Genomic DNA, 13684 nt, shown 5'->3' on the forward strand with positions numbered 1-13684 from the left:
TTGAAGTTTGTTTATGTCTTGTTTCTGTAATACTGAAATTGGCAGCTTACCGAATAAGAAATCACCTTAAATAAAAGTGTGCTACATGTACGACACAAATGGTTCTTCGTTAATGTTTAGCCCGCTGGCACTTATCACCAAAACTGTCCAGAGAGCTGATATGAAAATGAGCAGGAAGAAAAAGGGGAAGTTAGCAGAGTCAATTCCTCTCTGTGGGTGGGTTTAAGCTTCTTGCATCACAGACTAACACATTTTATGGAAGGCGAGCAACTGAGGCAAAGGTTCATGTCACTGCTTCAAGCCTCAGTATCTGAAGTTGTCTGTCTGATGCTGTACTTTTTTGGGTGTCTGGGTAAGTGTCAAAGCTCTTTGAATATAGGCCGTAAGGTCAGGTACTATGTTTGAGCCATTTGCTCACTCAAGTATAAAAGTTAAAACGCAGCTATAAGAATGCATTTGATTTGAAAGCCTTTGGACAAAAGCAGTAGTGAGTAGATTTGTGCGAGCACTGAATTTAAACCCATCAATTTTTAGTTTTTATGCAAATCCTAAATGTCTGTACTCACCACAAAACTAAATACATAAGTCAAACCACAGTGACATTATCTGCTAAAATGCACAGATGTCATATTTGTTTCTGAATGTTTTGTCGACAGTGATGGACTATTGTGCATTCTGCTGTACTTTGCATGATTTTGAAACCCTTGTATCGAGACGTCTTGCAGCGTTCTCGTGGTTTATATTTTCATGTGGTTACCTTTATAATCTATATGCATCACACTATCTTGAATCATGTGAATTCGTTAGCAAGTTTATATATTAAATTTTAAGACATTAAGACAAAATTACCTTTATTTACATGCTACGAATGCTAATTCATATTTGTGTGTTCTGAAAATTGACCTCCACAGAACACAGCAAATTGATGTGGTATCATAATATGAGTGAGAGAGTATTCTTTGTGGTTGGATACAACATTTACTACTTGCACCGAACATCCACGTCACTCTCTTTTTCTCTCTGTCTCTTTCTCTTAGACACGCACAAACACTCATACGCGCACGTTTTCTTGCATGTGCCACTTATCTTTCAGGAAACGTCAGGAAAGAGAGCATCTTGACAGGTTCCTGTAAAAACCAACTCTCTCATGATATGGTTGTGTTTGCTGTGTCACGCGTAGAGGACATCATGCAACGCGGGCGAACGTTCATTCGACTTTATTTGTTCATACATTTGGCCCTTTTCATGTTTAAAACATGTTGCACTGCCTTGCACGCACCAAGGTAACAGACCTGAGATTTACGCATTACAAAGATAATCACTTTAACAGCCACCGAAGTGAGAAAGATATTTCAAAATATACAGTATGTTGTTGTTAGATGATTTTTATGAGATTTAAACAAGTATTTTAAGAATACACGTTGGGTATTCTTGCCTTTTGAGTTGCTGAAAAGTGGCCTTGTGTACAGTAAAAAGTGCATTTTTTTAGTTTTGTGACCAGTTTCATAACAGAGTCAAATTAGTTGACATCGTTTATAGAATTTCACAACTTATAAACACTCAAGCAACTGAGAGGATGAGCGTGCGAAAGTGAGAAAAGTTGTTGTGCTGTGCAGAAACAGAGGAGAATTCTGCAAAATCTAAGAAAAAAAAGTGATTCTTGTACATAGTTGTAAATGTAAATGAAGTGGTGAGTTATCAGCACACATCACAGGTGAAACATACATCTTTAAATGTGCTGATGATAACTACATTTGAGAGAATGAGATAGATAATGTCAGGTTGGAGTGCTGCAGGGCTCTGGGTTTCTTCTCCCTTCATGTTGCAGTTCAACACTGATGCAACTTCCCTATCGGTCCGTCTGTGTCAGCCACTGCGCGTTAACTCCCCTCAAAAAAGACACACAAAAAAATCTCCTTCTGGTGGCCATGACACAGTGAAGCGTTTCAGTCGACTGGCTCCACTCGATCAGAGAGAAAGAGAGAAGGGATGCTCCATCAGTGTGTTGATGATCCCCTATCAGAGTATGCTGACCTCTATACTCAACATACCGGTGGTGATGTGAGAAAACACGAGGCGGCGAAGAATGAGGAATGAGCAAACAATGTTTCACAGAATGGGGAACACTGCGTTGGTTTATGACGGCACGAACAAAACTGATAGGTATTGTCAGTGTAGTGTGAAGAAATGTCACACTCACACACACATACACTGGTTAGCGGGGAGTGACAGAAGCTTCTGTTGGTGTTAAAGTTACAGTTCAGATGATAGAAGGAAGTGCTCACAAGCTGAAAATAGACTGAGCTGAAGTGCAAACACATCTGACAGAGACAATTAGTTGTTCAGCTGTGTGCCAAAGGGTGAGTTTGAGCATCTGATCCACGATTTATCTTGCAATAATGCACTATGACTCCCTACCATTCGTGCACTGCGTACTTTTATAGTATTTTAGAATTATATGTGTTTTTTGGCAGTGTTTGTCAGCCATCAGTATTTCTTTGACCCACTAGATACGGTATCAATAGAGGTCTGGTCTTGTTTTGGAGGTGTACGTTTCAGTTCAGCACTAGAGGTCAGCGGGTGTTGAAAATAAGACACAATAAACTGTCTTGAACTGAAAACAGACCGTCTTTTACATTTGCCTACTTACGTCATAATGCAGGTCAAATGTAATAATGTGTGTGAGCCTATCTGACAGAGCAAGCCTTGTGATGGTGAGATTGTTTCATATCTTTTATGGTGAGTTTGCCAGAAACTAATTGCATTTAGATGTTGTTTCTGAAAACACCAAAAACACATTTAGAACATACATCATTTTAATGTGTTGCATGAACTTTAACTTACTGCATTAATTGCTGCATTAGTTGGTGGATCCTATTTGTGGTGGTTTAACCATCTTGTGGGGACATAAAGCTGATTACACAGTCACATTGTGGGGATTCGACCTTTTTTGGGGACAGAATGAGCACAATTGCACTTCCCCATGAAGTAAATCTTTACATTTTAGCATGAAGCGTCGGTTTAAGGTTGGAGTCAGGATTAGGATAGGGCTGGCAGCAGCGGTTCGGGTAAGTCTCCAGGTAGTCAATGTAAGTCAATGTAATGTCCCCAAAAGCCATGAAAACACAACTATGTGTATTTGTGTCTGCATTCAGAGACAGCAAAATCAGTCAGTCTATCAAGCCAATTAAAATAAAATCACCAAAAACCTTTGTGCGCAGCTGAATGTGTTTAATATCACAACAATCTGAGGAGAGGAGGCACAAAGCCAACCGATCACATTGGGAGGAGTAGACAAGGGATTTGGTGGAAATTCTTATCCAAAATCTCCTCACGCAGTTTGATGTTGACCAAGATGCAGTTGCCGAGGGAACCAGATGTGACACGTGGGGGACTTTTGTAGTTGAAAAGGATGTCGCTGGCAGGAAAAGCAGGGCTTATGCAAACTACAGCTCATCACACGCTGATATGTGCTCGCATTCATGCTGCTTGTCTCTTCATCTCCTTCCACATAAGTGCCATTGCTCTAACTCAATGACTTCTATTCTGACTATTGACTTCAATTCTGTTCAAAGACATTGAAAACACTGAAGGGTAAGTGCAACATAACCCAGAAGGCTGACTTATAGTGCTAAGCTAAGCTATTCAGTCACAGCTCTCAGAAAAGCCACTACTGCCTGACTCGAAGAGCGAGCGTTGCTCTGCCACGAAGGAAACAGTTGGGTGTTTTGCTGCTGTTATGCTTTACATTATTCCCTATTCTTTGTTCCCGTGTAGATGAATGCTGACTGAATCATGTCAGACAATATACTGGAAGAAATCTTCATTAAACGATCGCAGCAGAAGAAGAAGACCTCCCCTTTGAACTACAAGGAGAGATGGTTTGTTCTCACCCAGGAAAAAATAGCCTACTATGATTTTGATTCTGACAAAGGGGTATGTATGTGGACCTACAGAAAAACCTCATTGCAATAGCATCACATGTGTCTGTTGGTTACCTGACTGTTTCCTCATCTGGTAAGCAGAAGCGGAAAGGTTTCAAAGGATCAGTCGACCTCGAGAAGATCAAATGTGTGGAGACGGTCCAGCCGGAGCCCAATTCTCCGCAAGAGCGCATGTATGCTTTCCAGGTAGACACGTCTGTCGATTTACTTCTTTAACAGACGGGGACCCTTCAGACGAAGCTGCAACAATGTGTGGGGGTGCAGCCACGTCACATTCTCACTGGCCTAAAATCAGGATAACGTTTTTGCTTTCACTCGTATGCTAGTTTTTCTTTTGGGGATGGAGAGTGTCAACAAGACTTTTCTATATTCAGTCACTGTGGTACAATAATGAAGCACAGGCTATATTTCTTCAGTCAAAAGCTATGTAGAAGCTGCACATGGAGACACACGCCACAACACCAAGGTTTCTCCTTGGCAGGCAGAAGCTGTCCCATCCTCCAACAGTTCAAAATGTGAAAGTCCATTGTTAAGAAGTGAAACCATCTCTCACACTCAGATGAACCGGGGGCTTTCAGTGACTGCGCAGGTGTTGCCATTACACACATGTTAACTCACACGTCAAGGTGGCATGAGCAAGGTGTCTGGCTGGCATTCGCCATAAAGCTGCAGTGAATATTATCGCACGTTAGCATTTGTATAATTCTGGTGTCACATGTATTAACTGAGCTCGTAACTTAAGAAATAGAAGATCACCCAATGTCTTGAATGGATGGACAACTTTGACAAAAAAAACAGGTGATTTTCATTCTTGCCACAGATCATTTACGACGAGGGGCCGCTGTACATCTTTGCAAAGACCGAGGATGCCCGGGCTCAGTGGATAAAGAAGCTGCAAGAAAGTTGGTATTTGCATAGAAATGTACGAATGTTGTATACGTGTCTTGTCAGACACAGTGTTTCACGCAGTACATGCAATGTCAGACCGTATCTTAGCACCGCCCAGTGCCTGCGCCACAGAAGAGCTGGGTGCACATGCAAATGAAAATGTTGATTTAATGTAAATGTCCTGTGTCTATGTCGGTGCTTGTGCACAGTGGTGCGCTTCAACAAGGATCTCATGCAGAAGTACCATCCTTGTTTCTGGGCGGATGGGGTGTGGCTGTGCTGCCAGCAGGAAGTTAAACAAGCTATGGGTTGCAAGGTGCTGGATAGTAAGAACGGTGAGATTGGGATTGTCTTTGGGTTGATATCGGCAACACTAAACTTACACTTTTATCGAATCATTCCATTCATGTGTAAAATGATGTCATTAATAGGCTTTACATCCAAACCATCTCGGCGAAGGGGATCCAGGAAACCCCTTCCTCCCACCCCAACAGAGGTAGACACGCAGTCCCTTTCCAATACTATTCACTGATTACACACAGTCGATTCTAATAACACATCCACGAATCCTGTGTTTTTCCAGGAGAAGTCTGTTCGGCCTTTACCGCCGCAGCCCCCTGAGGCACCTTCACCCTCCGTGGGCATGACTGTCAAAGCAGAGTATGATTACACAACCATGACACCCCAAGACTTGGAGCTGAGGAAGGATGAAGAGTACACCATCCTGGAGATGTCTGATCAGAACTGGTGGAAAGCCAGAGACAAATCTGGGTGAGAAAACAACGGCACAAGTTTAAAAGCTCGAGCTCTAGTGTTTGTGAGCGCTTCAGAGTCCAGCCAAGATGCACATTTGCACATTATTACTAAATACAATGTGTTTTCTTTTCTTTTGCAGAAAGGAAGGATATATACCTTGTAATTATGTCGTGGAAGCCACAAATGGGCTAGAACAATTTGAGTGAGTATGCAGCACTATTGTACTGTTTCTCATGTCATCGTTCATTTGTAATTATCATGGCAGCACATTAACACCTGGTGAAGTTTCCTGTCTGTACATTAATGAATTTTTGATTGCTGAAGCAATAAATGTTGCAAAAGACAAATTCAACAAAAGTTCACATTCATTTTCACAGCTGGTATTCCAAGAACATGAAACGTAGCCAGGCAGAACAGCTGTTAAAGAGTGAGGTAAACTCATTGACATACACACTGATACAGAAGACAGCTTTGTTACGTTTGTGCACCTTCAAATTAGGAGAACGTAGCTTGATTTAACTTTTTTGATTTGAATTTGTGTGTTGTTTCCCAGAATAAAGACGGAGGCTTCCTGATACGGGACTCCAGCAAGGCCGGGAAATACACCGTGTCTTTGTTCAGTCGGGTTGGCGGGTGAGTAAGCTCAGTGGTGTTACACTGCATCTACTGGTTCCAGTCATGTGTGAACGTATCAAAAGAAGAACTGTTTGTCATGAAAGCGGAAACAGAGGGCCACAGAGGGCGAGAGATGTAAATTATTCATGCAAAACCTGGACCAAACTGCCTGCAGAACATTTTCTTCACTCTGTGAGACAGTTGTGGATAAGGCTAAGAGAAGATATTATGCATACATGATAAATGATGAAAACCTGCAGCTAAAGTGACTCTTCCTTCTCTCTCAACAGGGAAACTGGTGGAAGCTGCAAACATTACAACATCTGTACCACAACACAGGGACAGTTTTACCTGGCAGAGAAGCATAATTTCGGCACCATCCCAGAACTCATAAACTACCATCAGCACAATGCAGCAGGTCGATACAGTAACTGTGAACATATAGATATATAGATGAAGCAGGAAATGACTCAACAGGGGGACGGCAACAAAATATAAGCACAAAAACACAATATCAAAAATATCAAGAGTCTGTGCATCAAAAATGATGACCTGACAGGTTTTGTTATCTCCCTCACTAGGTATGGTTAGCAGGCTGAAATACATCGTGTCAAACCGGGCACGGCCTCCATCAACAGCAGGGCTTGGCTATGGTAAGAGTATGACTACATCAATATACATTATTAACATAATCTCTTGTTTGTTCATCATGTTTGGTGATTAACCTCTGGTCCCTGTGTGAGCAATTTATAAATTTGCACCTCTAAAGCTTACGATTAACGTGTTGTATCTTGTTTGCTTGATGCATACAAAGAAACGTGGTTTTATAGGGGGTTATGTGCAGGACTATTGCTTAGCCAGGAGCAGTAACATCATCATGAAGTTGCCGAGCAATCAGCTGAGAATCCAGAAAATAGCAAAACCACAATGTGACAATTCACTTTTTGCATTGATTAAACAAAAATAATATATTGTGTTAATGAGTGAGCTTTGGAGGTGCTCGTTTGTTGCCTTTGGAAACAGTTAGACTCGCTGTTTACGCCTACTTCCAGACTTGATGCTAAGATAAGCAGCTGTTGGCCATAACTAGGAACATGATAGTGGTGTCCGTCTTCTCACCTAACTCTGCTACAAGTATGTAGTAAAAGTGCTCCTCCATTCTGATTTTGCTCCAGGTGTGTGGGAGATTGACCCCCGTCTCCTCACCTTCATCAAGGAGCTGGGCACTGGTCAGTTTGGCGTGGTGAAGTATGGAAAGTGGCAGGGCCAGCATGATGTTGCCATTAAGATGATTAAAGAGGGATCCATGTCTGAAGACGATTTCATAGAAGAAGCCAAAATCATGATGTAAGCAAAACTAAATGAGTCTGAATTTGGGCTGAGCTGACCCTTTCTTTTTGGTCAATACGCTGCTCCACTTGAACTGACTGGAGTTGAAATGACAGTGATGATTTTGTGCGCGAGACTCGTAAAACTCATGTGTCACACTGGGAAGTGTGGTTTATATAACTTCTGTGAGAAAACCCAACACATAACACTTAACTTCCTTCTGCTTTTGCTTAAACCAGGAAGCTTCGCCATGAAAACCTGGTCCAGCTGTACGGCGTGTGCACCAAACAGAGACCCATTTATATAGTGACCGAGTTCCTTTCCAATGGCTGCCTGCTGACGTACCTCAGGGAAGGCCTGACGCAGCACCCAACGACTGTCCAGCTCCTGGAGATGTGTAAAGACGTCTCCGAGGGCATGGCCTATCTTGAGTCACAGCAGTACATCCACAGAGACCTGGTCAGAGACATAGATCTACTGTAGTGTGTCCAACTCTAGATCATTCTGTTGTGTTGAGATATGCTGGGATTAGGCATTTGAAGATAACAGTGAATGTTTAATGATTACACTTTAATCAAGCGTGTTGTTTGTTTTGTCCTCAGGCTGCCAGGAACTGTTTAGTAGATGGGAATGGCTCCGTCAAAGTGACTGACTTCGGACTTTCAAGGTAAAATACTTGACACGAATTACGGGACACAATGAGGCACATTGGTGCCTAACAAAGTAACTGAAATATCTTGCTCTACTCTCAGGTCAGTGATGGAAGGTAACAGTACATGTGGGCAAGTCGAGTACTGTAGTTAAGTAGAATTAAAGATGCTATACTTGAGTATTTATATTTGAATCTTATAATTTGACTCCACTACATTTATTTTACAGTTTTAGAAGAAGAATAGTTACTTTGTTTATTAAGATTCTACATACAAAGATAAGATCATCTTAAACAGCAAATAAAGTTAAAATTAGCTCCATCTCAACCAACTACAGCAGTGAAATGCTACATATAAATGAATACATGAGTAATACTTCTCACAGGGGCCAGTTCTTCTTCACAATGAGTACTTTAACTTGTGATACTTGTGATCGAGTTGACAATCCTTCTGTACTTTTGCTTTTTTTCTGATGCAGATTTTGTTTTCGTGCATGGAGCATTTTTACACTGTGGCGTTTGTACTTCCACATTTAAAGTAAAGGATCTGAATACTTCTCCAATCACTGCCTTAGGTATGTCTTAGATGATGAATACACAAGCTCAGCAGGTTCCAAGTTCCCTGTTCGCTGGTCACCTCCTGAGGTCCTTCTCTACTGCAAATTCAGCAGCAAGTCAGACATATGGGCATATGGTGAGGAAAGTGTGCTTTTCAATTCCCCACTGCATTTATGGTAAGGAATTAACATCTGTATTAAAGCATCATAACTTCTATACATATTTAGGGGTTCTTCTGTGGGAGGTGTACACTTTGGGACGGCTTCCGTATGAGCGCCTTAACAACACGGAAATAGTGGATCAGGTGTCCCGGGGCTTCCGCCTCTACCGCCCCCAGCTGGCCAATGAAAAGGTCTACAGCATCATGACAAGCTGCTGGCTGGACGTAAGTGAATTTAGTCTTGAGCTGTGGGCCTCAACAGAGTGATGAGAGAGTACAAAAACACTGTGTGGACAGCAACAGCAACCTCACAGCTTCTTTTTGTTTCGTGTTCAGAAAGCAGATGAGAGACCCACCTTTCAGGAGCTGGCGCTGACTGTTCAGGACTCGCTGTACGAGCTCCAGTAGATCTCAAAATAATCTCAACACACACGGAGACTTCTCTCAGGTCCCCACAGAGCAGCATCTCCATCCGGCTCTGGAAAGTCAACGCAGCCACACTGCTGTCCTCTGTAATGTGAATACACGTAATATGAATGCCACTATAACTCGTTGATTAGAATAGCCTTGCTATTACATTACTAGAAGTATCGTCCTGCAGGGTAGCATTTGAAATGTGTATCTTTTATGGACGGTTATCTTTATTGAATCCTGTGTATTGTATTCTGTGGAATCATTGTGAAATGTAAACACCTTTGCTTGTGGAAACAAAAGCTTTGTGAGAACATATCTATTGCACAAATAAAAGCCAAGTATGCCAGGCTTTGAAATTACTGAAACATCCTGTGAAATGAAAATAACAACGTAAAAATGTCAAAACATCTGATAAACCTGTTGTTTTTGATGTAACAATACTTTTGCATGAATTGGAATCAGCTTTATTTTTTAAATGAAATAATATGTAATCAATGTACTACTATTAGTAATAATGTTGTCTTCCTCTATAATCTTCCTCTATAACTTTTCAAACTTAATGACAACGCTGCAGGCCATTTCTCTCTCATACACACACACACACACACACACACACACACACACACATCAAATCTGCTTCAAAATGAACACTTACAAATCAAAGTTTACTAGATTATGGGTCAATAAATGTGGTCAACACACGTCTCTCACTCTGTTCACTAATTAATTGAGATAAAAAATAAAGAATAAATAAATAAAATAAATTTCTTCAGTAGCTTTGGAGAAGGATCAGCAGACAGTTATTATGGTTGTGATTATCTGCTCTCTAAAATAGTATTTCAGCAATTAAGGTGATTAGACAAATCGAGAACAATGAGAATCAATAATGATTACGCAACGTTTTGGGGTAAATCACTCGTCTTGGAAGCTTGTTCATACTGTTGGAGAAATACATCACATCATGCAGAGTGACAGAAAGCCATTCTGTTGCCGAGAAGAGAATGGCAATGACTTCAGGTCACAGTGAGGTCATGAGGGGGTCGAGATAATGTATCATCCTACGGATGGTCATCTTTCATCTCAAGGCTCCAGGTAAAGTTGACTTCTGCTCTGAGGTCACACTGCCATCATAACAAGCTTTTAAACTGAGCGTGAAGGTTCATTTTTAACAAAAACAATTGTAGCTCAAGGTAGCTTCACTGGCTTTCTCCCGGGCATTAAACCGCATCTCACCGTCGTAATCAGCTCATTAAGTTTGCTCAGTTTGCATCATGTGGCTGCAATACGACATGTCGGTCACATGATAACAGGTGGACAACAAATCTGAAATGTCAATAACATAAACAACATTCCTGAGTGAAGTTTTAATCAATGATGAAGAACACAGAGATATCATGTAATTTCTCCTGTCCTCTGTCCTCCTGGCTGCTTTGTCTCAGCCAGCAGAGAAGTTTACAAGAACAAACTAAGATAAACAGACAGCAGACAGACAGCTTTTGTTTTAGCTTGTTGGTAAAAAAAAAAATCTTGTCGTCAAACGTTTGTACTGTGCTTGTGGAAACAACGTGGTGGTGGATGAGAGAGCTCCATTTCAACCTCTTCACCCATTATCCCCGCAATAAACCTTTCACTTTATTTGACTCCCCTCGTCTTTGTCTGCGATCCATACAGAACGTCAAATGCTTCTTGGCATTTTGTTTGGTATTGATTTGTAATGCCATGGTGTTTTTTTATTTTTAATGCAATTCAGATGGGCTGCTGTGGTGCTGCAGAGACAATTCTGCTCCAGCTATTGTTTCACACATAAACCCTGTGTAGCCTAAGGATGGCATCATTGACAGCAAGCAGATGCATAGACAGCACAACCATCCACAAGAAGCTCACTGATTTTGAGTCACTTTAAAATGTTTCCAATAAGTAGCTCAGGCATTTATCATGTTAATGCAGGGGACTACATTTTGACACACAAATTGACAATGAAAAATGTGTACAGCTGTGTGTCACTGGGGAAGAGGTGGGTTTATTTCCAATGCTTTGCACCTCAGAGCCACAAAGGAGAGCCGTAGATTTGTTTGGACATTAACGCTATGGCTTAAAATCACCACAACAGAGTGCTATATCGGGTTGATTTTGGGCTTTGCTGTAAAAAGCCATCAGTTTATGTAATGTTTTTAACATTTGAAACAAGACAAACATGAACTGAAACACATTAAAGAAAATGATCTTACATGGACACATTGATATTAAATCAGCAAGAAATATGAAATAACATGTTTCAGATGAGGATGAGGAGGGCTACTCCTGTGGTTGCAAAAATACGTCAAAGAGGTAGACTCAGAGATACTGTCCCTGGTACTGCATCAGGTGTGGTTAGGAGCCCCATGCCGCCATTATTATCATTATTATAAATAGCAAAAACAACAACAACAACAATCATGATAATAATAACAATACTCTACAGTTTTGTCACAACTAATACTCATAATACTTTATTATGAGTATTATGACAAAACTGTCACAACGCCATGTTGTTACACACTCCGAGACAGTAGGTGGCGGCATGCACCGTTAAACGTTGGTTTGTATTCTGCCGTTGAATTGAATAAGAAGAAGAAGACGTGATTCTCATTAGACTGCTCTTGTGCTGGCTACCAACTAACGGGTATCAGCCGTTTGTCCGCAAACAATCAGACAAATTGGTTGAAGAAAGACCGCGATTACACAAATATTATGTCATGGGTCTGTAATTTCTGATTTATTTCCCAAAACGTTTCCAGAAAATAATTATGTAGTTTAATAATTAGCAAAAATGTAAACAGTTGTTACGATTAATTACAGGCAGTGACAGTCATAATCTAGATTATAGTCTATTAGTCAGAGCACAGTAGGTGAGCTGATCATGAACATGTGAAATACAGACAAGCACACAATTCAATGTTTTTTTTTCTTCTTCTTTTAAATGTACTGATTGTATAATGTGACTATTTTGTTTTATGTTAAATCTGCTCCTATCCGGTTTACTTGGCAGGCTAATTTCATGCAGCTCTGACGTCACCTGTTTACTGATTTCCAATCCAACGCACGTTGCAGACGTGACCGAGCTCTGTGGGCGGGCTCGTACTTGCCTTGTTCTTGTGCACGTGTACGTTTCACCTCCTCCTCACCTAAACCCATCCATTGCCGTGTAAAGAGAGAGTCGCGTGAACAGAAGTTCAAACTGCCTGATTCACGTGATTCACGAAGACTTCCGATAGTTACTACTACCAGGAAGAACCTGGCGGGCAATTTGCACGCGTGGAGTTACCTGCCTTATTTACATATTTGTGGCTAAAGTTCCCTTGTTTAAAGGAACAGAGTGAAATGTAGTGGCATCTAGTGGTGGGGTTGCAGATTGCAAGTAACATACCCCTCCGTTCACCCCACATGTTTCCAACCATGTCGGAGAACTACGGTGGCCCTCTGGTAGGGATAGGTATCTTTAGGATTTTATATTTAAAATGAGCTACACTAATCAATCTTGTTCTCTACTGTTCTTTATCACGACTAAATAGTTGCTTTTTAAATTTTTTTTAAACAATTAAATTCAGAACAGATTTAGAAGTTAGTTATAGTTTTGATAAACTAAAGTAAATATACTGAATATTGGTTCTAGAGCAGCAACAGTAATGTTTACAACTGTGCAATGTGACTATACAACGTCATTAATACCTCATGTGTGTGTACACGAACAGACTATTGGTGTTTCTGTTGGAAAATACGATTTTACTTCAGTTGAATTTTCTAAATCCAGCATTACAGCATTCATTTCTCATTGCAAATCTGGTTGTCCTAAACATAAAACAATGAAAAGTGCACTGCAAAATGTGACAGTGTGAAATAATATTTATGACACATTGCACATGCAGCTTTCATCTCATAATTAGAACAGCTGTGTTTTCAGACTTTTATCGAAGGTTTTATTTCCCTTTTTGAATGAAATATTCCATATTTTCTTCATCTAAAAGCTCTTTAAATTAACCAATCTCAGAGGGATTTATTTTTATTATTTAACTGCTCAAGTTCATTTCCACACTACGGCTATTTCCTGTGATGAGGTGTCACAAGTAAGCAACTACATGCTAAACAGGTTGGGAACGACACATACAAAGCCTATAGTTTTCAATTTCTGTACTCCACCACATTTAAAATCTACACTTGGACTTATGGCACTTACTTTAAACTTTTGAATAAGATAATGATTTGAGTTATGTCACTTAGATATAACACAAAAGATCACTTTCTGAATGATCTTCGATTAAAGACCAGGGCGAGTTGAACTTAAATGTTCGACAACTTCTCACTACCCTTACTAAGTCATATTTAGGATTGTCT

The 13684-nt window shown here is 40.6% G+C and overlaps 1 protein-coding gene across 2 annotated transcripts; it reads left to right on the forward strand.

Moving 5' to 3' along the window:
• The first annotated feature begins 263 nt into the window (after window positions 1–263).
• Window positions 264–9729, forward strand: btk (Bruton agammaglobulinemia tyrosine kinase). Of its 2 annotated transcripts, XM_079268352.1 has the most exons (18): window positions 264–352; window positions 3778–3936; window positions 4026–4130; window positions 4765–4846; window positions 5042–5167; window positions 5264–5328; window positions 5416–5603; window positions 5728–5790; window positions 5966–6020; window positions 6142–6221; window positions 6494–6621; window positions 6785–6856; window positions 7379–7550; window positions 7772–7991; window positions 8135–8199; window positions 8757–8875; window positions 8967–9124; window positions 9236–9729. In XM_079268352.1, the coding sequence occupies exons 2-18, from the start codon at window positions 3796–3798 to the stop codon at window positions 9305–9307; spliced, it is 1911 nt and encodes a 636-aa protein (XP_079124478.1). In that variant the 5' UTR covers window positions 264–352; window positions 3778–3795; the 3' UTR covers window positions 9308–9729. The 2 variants fall into 2 exon arrangements, with proteins under 2 accessions (XP_079124478.1, XP_079124479.1); XM_079268353.1 differs by lacking the exons at window positions 264–352; window positions 3778–3936; window positions 4026–4130 and having other exon boundaries at window positions 4818–4850.
• The last annotated feature ends 3955 nt before the right edge of the window (window positions 9730–13684 follow it).

The sequence above is a fragment of the Melanostigma gelatinosum genome (genome assembly GCF_949748355.1).
Source record: "Melanostigma gelatinosum genome assembly, chromosome: 5".
NCBI classification, from domain to species: Eukaryota; Metazoa; Chordata; class Actinopteri; order Perciformes; family Zoarcidae; genus Melanostigma; species Melanostigma gelatinosum.

What these genes read in the sequence shown, in the direction of transcription:
- btk (XM_079268352.1), top strand. Translation starts at nt 3,796, where the DNA reads ATGTCAGACAATATACTGGAAGAAATCTTCATTAAACGATCGCAGCAG. An exon ending in TTCCTCCCACCCCAACAGAG is followed by an intron (nt 5,329 to 5,415) that starts GTAGACACGCAG and finishes GTGTTTTTCCAG; the next exon opens with GAGAAGTCTGTTCGGCCTTT. An exon ending in AAAGCCAGAGACAAATCTGG is followed by an intron (nt 5,604 to 5,727) that starts GTGAGAAAACAA and finishes TTTCTTTTGCAG; the next exon opens with AAAGGAAGGATATATACCTT.